This window comes from Rhipicephalus microplus, chromosome X (assembly GCF_043290135.1).
Source record: "Rhipicephalus microplus isolate Deutch F79 chromosome X, USDA_Rmic, whole genome shotgun sequence".
Classification (NCBI taxonomy): Eukaryota; Metazoa; Arthropoda; class Arachnida; order Ixodida; family Ixodidae; genus Rhipicephalus; species Rhipicephalus microplus.
This window is the reverse complement of record NC_134710.1, coordinates 168,960,322-168,970,936: the sequence shown is the minus strand read 5'-3', so window position 1 is coordinate 168,970,936 and position 10,615 is coordinate 168,960,322. Positions and strand designations below refer to the sequence as shown.

At 48.1% G+C, this 10,615-nt stretch overlaps 1 protein-coding gene across 6 annotated transcripts in view; it reads left to right on the top strand.

The window, feature by feature from the left end:
- The first annotated feature begins 8,866 nt into the window (after nt 1–8,866).
- nenya overlaps nt 8,867–10,615 on the top strand; it is a 48,019-nt gene continuing 46,270 nt past the window's right edge. For all 6 annotated transcript variants that reach the window (XR_012887101.1, XM_075878186.1, XM_037428517.2 and 3 more), the window contains exons 1-4: nt 8,867–9,150; nt 9,259–9,320; nt 9,385–9,447; nt 9,534–9,590. Coding sequence is in view for 5 of the 6 variants with exons in the window: in XM_075878186.1 (XP_075734301.1) it covers nt 9,036–9,150; nt 9,259–9,320; nt 9,385–9,447; nt 9,534–9,590 (297 nt within the window). In the remaining variant the exon portion in view is untranslated. The remainder of the gene's footprint in view (nt 9,151–9,258; nt 9,321–9,384; nt 9,448–9,533; nt 9,591–10,615) is intronic.

The following is a 10,615-nucleotide window of genomic DNA, read 5'->3' as shown; positions in this document are numbered from 1 at the left end:
GCACATTGGACCCGCTCAAAACCCTCCAGGCTTCTCAAAACACAAACAAAAGAGAACCTGTACGCTAAAATTTTGAAACAAATTTTGTGCCGCCAAAGTTACAACAATCATGGCTGTGGAGATGCTTACTAAAGATGGAACAATTTTCCGTGTGAGAAAAGCACACAAAGGCAAATACAATTTGGCCCCATAAACTAGAATCACTCTTTCACAACTAGCTTTCTCCAACCATCCGCACTACTGAGTTGTAACTAACATCTGTTAATCTATCATTAACTTTAAAGAAACATCACTATCTACAATGGTTTTCGCACAAATGCAGCCTGAACCCAACTCAAGGTAACTGTGAGCATTATTCATTCTCTTAATTACACACTTAACGTAGTCATGAGTGCCTACTTGGGGGGGACACCCTGACACCAACGAAAACTCACTCACAACAGATCAAACTGCGTCTTATCAATCCTATAAAGGTATCTAATCTCAAAATTTTGGTGAACGCAGTGCTTTCAGCTCAAGTGATCATATATGATCCCTAAGTGATCACAAAAACAACAAAACGAAGTAAACTTGGTCTGCTAACACGCTCATATGTTGAATGTAGTTTCATGTCAGCCCATGTTTTTAAAGAACGCACATGACTTTGCTGTGCGCTCTCGCACGACATCTTACTTTCATCCAAAGAGTGCCCGCATACCAACACACACCTAATCATAGGTCATATCGCTATAACCTATAGCCACCACTCTTTCAAATTTAGCGGGTGTACCAAAACTTCATTTGCGACATGCGTGCTCTTATCTTAAAAACTCCTTTTACGCAGTCGGTTGTCTGATGCGGGTAACTGCTCCCGCATAACACTTAACAGTTTAACTCGAAGCCCTCACAAAGTTTACAAAAAAGCATTGAAGTGAAAAACTAACTAAACAAACTATAGCCGGGGAGATGACAAAGGAATATTACTTTAAAACCAAAAATAAGCAAACAAAGATGCTTCCCTGTAAATTCCTGTGTCACCTTCTCCAGCCTACAGCTGTCCCTCACCTCAATCGTACCCGCGGCGGTCGAGGACTTGGCGAATGTCGAGGGCGCGCGAGGCAATGTCGCCTAAGTGCTACAAGCTGAACGGCAGCGCTACGCCTCATTTGCGATTTCGGCCGTCCTCTGTCAATCCGGCGGAGGGAACCCGAGCAATGCAAGGGAAAGAGTGACGGGGTCCTATTTGGTCTAGCCGAGCGGTCTTTAGCTATTGTGGTCTTCCTTCTAGGACCACGTCGACACTCTTTTCCCCGAAAAGCTCTAAATCTCCGGCGTGCATTCTGTCGCGCGAATGCGCGCTGTGGTCTACCCTTTCGCCGCTGGCGCCTTACGTCCCGCCACAAAGGCCTCTTCGCTGAACTGGCCGATGAGCCCCCCTCTTTCCTTTTTCCCCGATGCTTGCTTCCTCCTACGTGCCTTCGCTTTGTCGCGCGCGTACCCTTCACTTGTCTCCGGCGACGGCTGCGACCGACTTTTCCTGCACCGTTAGGAAATTGGCCTCGGGTTGCGTCATCAGTAGTTTTACAACTCAAGGGTGCTTCTGCACCACCTGCCACAGTGTTTCTGCTCTTTGATTTCTTAGCTCTGTTGCCTTGTCGGGCCGGTTGACCTGCGCTAACCCGGCGCTCAAGCATCCAACTAACCTGGCGCCTCCCATTTGATTTCATTTGCGATGGACCCGCTGGTCCCTTTTCTTTCGTCCGGCAGTTCAGACGCATACAAATGAACTTTGACGCTGACGCAAAATGCCTAGTCCTGCTTGCTGCGCTAATAGGCTTCAAACTTTTCTGAACATGCGTAGAGCTGTCTGTCTCACACGCGGCTCTCCGACGTCTCTTTCGTCTGCGTCGCTTCCTGCGACTCGTCTCTGAGCCTACAGCTCGCAGCTCAAGGTCGCTAACACTCTCACTGCACTCGTCAGCTGTCGACGCCGCTCCGTCTAGATGATTTTCGAAAAACCCACCTATTTCACACTCTAGATCGGCGGACAGCTTGACGCTCTTAGGAACAGTGCAGCTGCTTTCCCTCAAACACTCTAGCTCGCATTGCTGAGAGCTGTCTGCTACTGCACTGATATCCCCGCTACCTACTTTCGCTGCTTCTGAGCTTTCTTCGGTGTCCTTGCGTACTTCCACACTGTTTGCAAGATCCACCGTTGCGACAAACACAGTTGAGGTCTGTACCAGCCTTTCTACCGCTATCCTAGCTGTTTCGCTAGCATTAAACTGGCACAGCACCTCGTCGCACTGGCTCTGACCTTCGTCGGCCTCTCTCATTAGAGTAGCATCTTTCGCAGCTCTCGCAATTGGTTCATCTTCGAACCTGCTGCGCTCTTCACACGTGCTCGCCTTCTCTAAAGTTCTGGGCTGCACCTCACTTATTAGATCCTTGCACTTCTCGTGCGCTACAGTTGCGGATGGCTCAATCTTCCGCCTCATCGCCTCGATTTTTTCTTCCGACCGTTCAATCACTAGGCTGAGTGCCCGCTCACGCTCGTCACCTCGCTCCCGTTGTTCTATCTCCCATTTTCGCTCACTATCTACCTTGGTGCTATAAGAGACACGCGGACCTCTCTCAGGCTTGGTTTTACTACCAGCACAACGTCGCGCGTTCTTCACGGGAGCGTTCGTGAGCTTGTACTCTATTCGCTTTCTGTCAACTCTGATGCCGAAGCACCGCAGTAAAGCTGCCTTAGCTACATCGTACCTTTTTAACTGTTCCTCAGAAAGGTATAGTAACCTACCCATCAAGCTGCACGGAAGGACACTCGATAAGGCGAAAGACCAATAGTCCTCGTCGAGCTCTAGTTCTCTGCAAACTTTCTCGTAAGAGGTTAGATAACTCTCTAAATCCTCGCCCACTTCGAATGCATGGATCCTAGAATTTACCTGAGACCATCGAAAGCACTGTATTGATCTTCTTCTCTCTTCCTGTTTTAATTTCAGGCTTTCCTCCCACTGCTCTCTCTCTTTCTGTCGTTCCAATCTTTCTTTTTCTTCTCTTTCTTTTCTATCCCTGTTTTCCTTTTCTTTTCTTTCCTGTTCCTTTCGTTTCCGTTCCTCTCGTTCGCGTTCCTCTCGCTCCCGTTTCTCCTTTTCCTGTTTTTCGAAAATTTCTACTGCGTTTTGAATCTCGTCCTCACTGGCTTTTTGCGCGATCAGCATCCAAATCGCTGTCCTACCCATTCATTCCTCTATTTCAATGCCTAGATGCTTACTCACACACAAAAGTTCATCTCTTAGCATTGCTTTCCACGACATGATTGCCGTTGTACTTTGGTCCTGCATCTCACACATAATTAGGGGATCCCTACAACTCAAAACTCACAAACGGTAATCTCCCTAACCCACACACAATCCAGCTTCTAATAAACTCACACAATTGAAGCCTGGAAAGTCAAAGCAAAGACCAAGCACTCACCACAGCACAGCACCATGTCGTGAAGTCGATCTCACCGCTGCCAACCAGTTGTAAGATGTGGGAAGAAAGATGTTGCAGGTGATGGCATCCGGATGGAGGAACTGAACGCAGACAAGAGGATACGAGAAACATAACAGAAGTTTATGACATTATTTACACTTATTTACAGAAAAGAAGGGATAGTGGTTTAACAAACCACGAGCGTGGTGGTTGAACACTACATAGTTCAGAGCCAGGTTCAGAGAGCGCCGTCCAGCACTCTGCTGCTTCGTTTTATGCCCTGACGGGCTCCTCCTCTCCGAGTCGAACACCAATCACGCACACACAGGTGAGGGGGGCGAGCATGCAAGGTCCACGTGAACACTGCACTGTCGTGGCGCCAGCAGGGCTGGTCCTCGTCGTGGGTGTGCCGTTAGACGAGCGTTTCCACGATCCTGGCCGCATACTTCAAAGGGTCCACTGCACAGCTCGCCCAATTAGCGGGGCGATCTGCGTGCGCTGTCCGTCGCGGTCTCTTTCAGAAAGACGCCGTTTTTGTTGGCCTCTCTCGAACGGCTAGTGGCGTCTTGGCGACACGACGTCTTGGTCCTCCGGCTAGCACGTACAGTGCCTGACGAGCATAGGCAGTCGGCCGGTCGGCTGGGTGATTGGGGAACAAAAGGGAGCACCGCTCCGCCGTCAGCTCTGGCGCCGGCCACGCCAGCCCTGCCGTCGCCCGATGAGTCGCCGAGTCCATTTGGTCACCGCTTCTGCTTGAAGCGACGACAAAAGGTCCGCTTTTGAAGGACGCGAACTCGCCTCTGCCCGCCGCCTGGTCTGGAATAATCACTCAAATACTTGACAGCGTCGGTAAGACTGGGCGCCGAAGGGATTGAGAGATGAATCCCCAGGCCAAACCTAACAGTTTACAAAGGCTGAGCGGAATATCTACAGGAAGAGTGCACCAATGGTCCCCTCACCTCTGGGCGCCGCTATCTTGATCTGTTGTTAAATGGACGTCTCCTTAAACTTGTATACCACGACGTGAATAAACAAGGCCGCGAAACATCGCATGCACTGTTCGCCCAGTTTTTAAAGATACAAAACACAAGCGTTAACAGCCGAATATGGCGGCACTCCAACCCGTTCGTAAAACAGTCTATATGGTGATGGTGGGGGGGGGGGGGGGGTGAATCGTCCATGGTGACTCATGGTCTGCATGATTATTGCAGCGAGACATTTTTGTAAGGTGGTGCGAAGATGCATCAAGTATTTTAATTCCCCCCACATTACAGCTATATGGATGGCGGGCCCACGCAGTCATATTGAAGATGACATATGTGCACGACCTCAGTGTTATCTGACTCTCAATGATGCGCGTACTCATTGACACCCGAGAGAATATGCCGGCGTGAGCATTGATAGGCGAACCATCACACTTCTTTTGTGGGTGTACGGCAAAATGATGAGGACGGACTTATTTTGTCATTTGCGTTGTTTATTATTTACGTTACTGATACAACTTAGCTTCAGTGGGATAATCAGGGTTAACAGTGGAAGTGCCTCAGACTGGCTGGCCGATGTTTCGATAGGAGGACCTATCTTTTTCAAAGGCACTTTTTAGTTTCCATTTAACATGCAGCGGTGCCGTCGGCGCTCGACCAACGCACAGCGCGTAACCCCATTGTGCATAGCACTCAGCATTCGTAAAATACTTAGGGGGGCCAAGCCTCGGGGCTTATGCTACATTTTTGCGACGTCAGAGCTCCGAAAACTATGACGGTCACTTTCTTCAACTGCAAGATTGGTCAAACAAGGGGGGGGGGGGGGAGAATGCGGCTACAGGGGGCGCTGCGCACACATGTGTAGCAAAAAAAAAAAACGGTACAATTGTCCAGTGAGTGGCCGGTGCCAACATTCAATAAGACGGTGCACTGTACAGAGAGTAACACCTTTGCATGCGGCATCGCCGAGAGGTCAGATACAGTAGACGCCACAAGCAAAAGGTGCGCGCGCGGTCACGTGACATCCGTCACAAAACGTCTGAAGCGCTTCCAAGTGACACCACACATGTTCTCTGCTTATTGGAAACAAATGGAACGTAATTTCCTCGTAGTGCTCTCATCGGCTACATTCAAGAAATCTCGCAGCCTCTCGATCTCCAGTGGAAAATGTTATCAGGGCAGTACAGAAAAATTTGCGAAGTTTCAGCTTTCGTAGGCCGGGCGAACAAGGTTAACCCCACTAACTCCCAAGCCAAAAAAAAAAAAAGGCACCGAGAGGGCCGGTAATGTGAAAAAAGGTAAAAACGCGCGGAAAAAAAATGGGGGGGGGGGGGGGTTCAATGTTACAAAAAGTCAGTCACCGTTGCCACTTGAAAGACCCTTTTCCCATATTTTATAAAGCAGTCATTTCTGAGGGGGATTTGGCGACAGGATTCCAACGAGGTATCGATACCGATCTCTGCAATGCCTAAAATCTGGACGTAGATTCTTATTTACAGAGTTGTTTCACGGGTATGTATAATAAACACATTGTGACCGCAGGGGATGCCTCAGCCTCACGAAAAAAAAATATACTCTATACCAGTCATGCTAGCTCATGCCCATACCCAATGACAAAAAGAAGAAGTAGTACGAAGGCATTTATGTGCAGGCCGCTTGCTCGAGATCCCTGTTTTTCGGGTAACAAAAAAAAAACGAATACGAACGTTGTTTACGAGTCGTGACGGAATGAAAAACACACCACACATTTTTGTAGAGTTACTTTAATTGTTATCCAGTTTAGCAATAAACGGATGCAATCGTTTTCATTTTCTCGCTTAATACGCATCCCGTTACGCGAGCATATGAAAGATACTTACACAGGCTCATATTTGGCTATAGCAGCATGAAACGAGAAGCTTGCAGGTGTCGCAAGACAACGCTATATTGTTCAATTGAGATGTAGCCCCACGGATATCACTGAGCATCCAAGCGAGGAATGCGCATCGTCCAATGGTGTACCGAGGATGTCATGGAAGAAAAGGGTAAATATTACGTCATACTTGAACAATAAGAGCATAAACGGGCAGATAAGTTATATATCTAACTTACTAAAATGTGGCGTAAATATAAAGCACATTTATTAAGGGGCCCGGCTTTCCATCTGCAGTTTTTTCGTGCTTTCACGCTTATACAACGTATGTCTGACCAACAAGAACTCGCACAGCTTCGCAACTGTAGGAATAAAAAAGAAAAGAACAGGTGGGCTGCTGGTTATATTCAACACTTAAGTGATAAACAAGTTCAAATGGCGGCCTAGCAACGCATCAAAACAAAGCTTGCACGATAAGGCCGTGTGCGCGTTCTATGTGCCGTATCAAGTTATGAACGAAAAAAAAAAATATTACCGTTCATTTGTCCGTTCAGTGTTAAACCTCAAAATTATGAGCGCTAGAACAGCCCAAAACTGACATGCACATTACGCGAAAGGTACAGGCGAAAAGGAAAAGAAAGAAAAACAAACGAGAGACACAAAGTTACTTAAGTGAGCTACGCTTTCTCGCGTGCTTTCATTTCCCACCCGCATACGGATGTATTATAACGTAACGCTTACGAGTCCCATTGGGAAGAAAATTTACCATTTTCACACGGTTCAGAAAATTAAGTGCAGATGCAACGCAAAAGTACATTACGCACTCCCACGAAGGCGCGCAATTAAAAAAAAAAAAAGGAGGGGGGCAGCAATTCCCAAACCAAAGAAACGTAGCTCCCTACCATTACGAAAGCAGGTAAAGTATGCAGACACACAAGAGAACCCAACACAAACGCTTCCTTCAAGTTTTTTTTTTCTCTATCCCTCTCTTTGATGGAACCACAGCGTGCATCAATTTACAACCGCGTTGACGGCGCAATGCGCTTCTGTCGTCTGCTGCAGTAGCAGACAGACAGACGACGTTGTCGTCTGCTGCAGCAGCAGACGACAACGGTTTCGAATCGAAGTAAATTTCAGCGCCGCCGGCCAAAACCGACACGGAAACAAGCGTGAGCAGCGCTTCCCCAGCGTTGTCCATCTGTATTCATGATAACCTCCGGCTGCGTGAAACGACCGTAGACGATCTCTCTACTTATTTTTCCACAGCATCCAGAGAAGCAACTGAGCCAGGCGCGGTCATGTCATACGCAGTAAGAAAGCAGACGGCTTGTGAGACAGCTGGTAGCAGTACTTCACTGCATTTTCTCAGTCTTATTACTTTCTGCAATTTTTCTACCGCCTTAAAAGATCGACGCGCAGACAAATTACTTCGCCATCAGGGGAAATCAAACGAACCGACATATGCGCGATTACCGCATTGGCAAAAGGAGGGGGGGGGGGAGAGAAAAAGAAAAAAACCTGAACTATAGCAAGGCCATCAAGTCAGGGACCCTCTTTTTTTTTCCTTTTCATTGTTTCTTCGAAACATTTCACCTGCCGAGCACGACACATTGCCACGCTTATAGATTCTGGTCACGACGCCCAACAGCTTCAGCTCGTGCAGTGTCAAAAGCGATCATATATTCGCATAAATCATGAGAAAAAAAAAACACGACGCGTTTTAACAAGTTCGACCCAACTAGGCGCAAAACTTGGCAAAACAAATAAAAAAAATCGCTCACCGTGAAAGTCGGAGTCCTCGTAGCCCGACGCACTGCCGCGGCCCGTGGAACCGTAGCGACGCTCGGCCGAAGCGTCGTCGGCGAGGAGATTTTTCTCAGTCTTGGACACCGTAAACCGAGAAGTCATGCTGTCGGTCGGTGTGGTTCGCACCCGCTATTTGACAACTTCTCGGGAGTTTGCAGTGTCTTCCCCCGTAGATGCTCGCCGCACGGTTGTCTCTTACAGCCTCTCCTCCGTTCAAGCGCTCAGGCAAACACACACGCACGAACGCACACGCACGCTACGTTCATGCAACGCGCCTGGCGGTTCAGAGGCCCCGTTTGCAGTTCAGCTCGGACGCAAACTTTCAATCGGAGAGCGAGAAAGCCTGTAACAGTTCAATAAAGCTCGTTGGATACTACGCTTATGCGCAGAGCAACTTTCCTGAGCCGCGTCTCCACGCGCTGTTTTATTTGACTAACGCCGCTCGTGAAACGATGCAATCTCCCCTACGGCAGCTCACAAGCAACAGACCCCACACAGCCGGCGCCTCTCTGTCATGCTACGGAAGAGCGACGCGCCACGCGCGGCCGTTTCAGCGTTGAATGCACGGCTCGGCAAAAACCCGGTGCGGCGTGCTCCGAAACTCTCCCGGCAAATTTGATTCGACAAAAGTGCGAAAGTTTTCAATTGAGACGGCAATTGCAAGGTTTAAAATATCTTTACAACACATTTTCTTCCTGTTTGATGTCGCAATAAATATGCGCGAAAAATAGTACGAACCGAAAGGTCATCCAGAAGTCACGCGAAGTCACTGTCCACCATTGCAACGCTGCGAGGCCCCCTTGCAATCCCACACTGCTTGCGAAGTTCTTTTTTGTCTTCTACAGTTTTGTCATCTAGCTTCCTCGACGCCGGAGCTTCACTGGCTCAGCATTTTGATTGATTATTCATAGCCGTTCACACTAAAGCCGTTCAAAATGATGATGAACAAAATGGTTTATTGTAATAACTGCTTCGCGCAGCCAAGAAAAACGCTAATGTTTTACGTTACTACATGCGCCCACGTGTACTGCCAGACTTGCAAGGAAGACTGTAAGTAAAGGCTACATTTTTAATCGTTTTGTAGCACGTACCTCTAGCACATAGCATGATTTTTTTTTGGAACTTAACGTTGCCGTTGAATTTCACACTTCTGCTCAGGCACTCGAGGCTCGTGTAAGATGTGTGGTGCTACGTGCTCGACCGCTGCATTGTCTCAAGACGTACGTATGGAAGTGTTGTGCGTTGTTTGCGGAGAGGCGTTATCACGGTAAATTTTTATTTCAGATGAGCCCGGAGGTTCGGGAGCTTTTCAGGGACCCTAAACAAATGTTCAATAAGGCGGTTATGGTACGGTTCCGCCATTTTCGGCAGCCTCGATTTCATTTATTTTGACGGAGATGTTTGCCTATACCGTTTTCTTTTTCCTTTTATAGATAGCTGACTTTCAGGTCTCGCAACTCGTCCGGCTAGTGGGTTTTCTCAGGCAAGAGGTAGGTTTTTTTTTATATATATTGTTACGCGAACGGGTTGTTTTGTACACCAGTGCCTGTCCTTAAGAATAGGGTACACCAAGTTTTGCATTAGTGTTTGTCGCCACTACACATGCGTCATATGCTGGCTCCTTGGGTACGCACGATACATTTTGGAAACTTTGTAGCTTAACCTAACAGCTGCAGGCGCTATGAAACCTCCTGTTCGAGAGAGAGAGAGATAAAGATGCAAGGAAAGGCAGGGAGGTTAACCAGACGCACATCCGGTTTGCTACCCTGCACTGGGGAAGGGATAAAGGGGAGAAAAGAAGTTGCAGAAAGATGAGAACGTACACACAATCACGAGCACACTCGGAGAGCACACACAGTCTACAGGCGGTCGCTCAGGTTTGTTGACTTAAGGTAAAGTAGCAGTGCTTTAGTTGCTTTCTGCGCAACTGAGGCAGATGCCCAAGGTCCTTGTATCTTCTGCACACAAAATGGTCCGGGGTCAAGTCGATTCAAAACCATCCGGAGCTGGCGTCGCTGTGTGTCGTAGCAAGCGCAGCTGCACAGGACGTGTTCGATGGTCTCTTCAGCTCTGCAGTAGTCGCATGTAGGCTCCTGTTCGAAACTTCCATAATACTTGCTCTCTCTTTCGCATGATCAGTGTTAACGTTCAGCGCATTTCATCATGCAAGCACGGAACGCGGTATCGTGCGTAAAGGCTATTCGTGATCTGGCAGCAGTGGTTAGAGCATGGTTTTCAATAAAATGCGGTGCTGGGTGAGTTAATGCATGTTGGTGTGCGGTTGTGTGCCTTTGTTTGATAAACCGAAGGTGCTGGGACGCAGCAGGGAAACGGTTGCTCGTGAACTGTTGGTCATTCTGCATATAATTTAAGGGTGAAGAATGCGTTAGCCAGACGTCGGCGTGTGGGCGGGTGTGCGAATTTCAATTGACATGCCGTAATATGTTATAGTTTCTGTTATTGGCAGATTTGTGATGGACGCAGCCGCAGTTGTGACGCGTGGTCTGTATGTTTC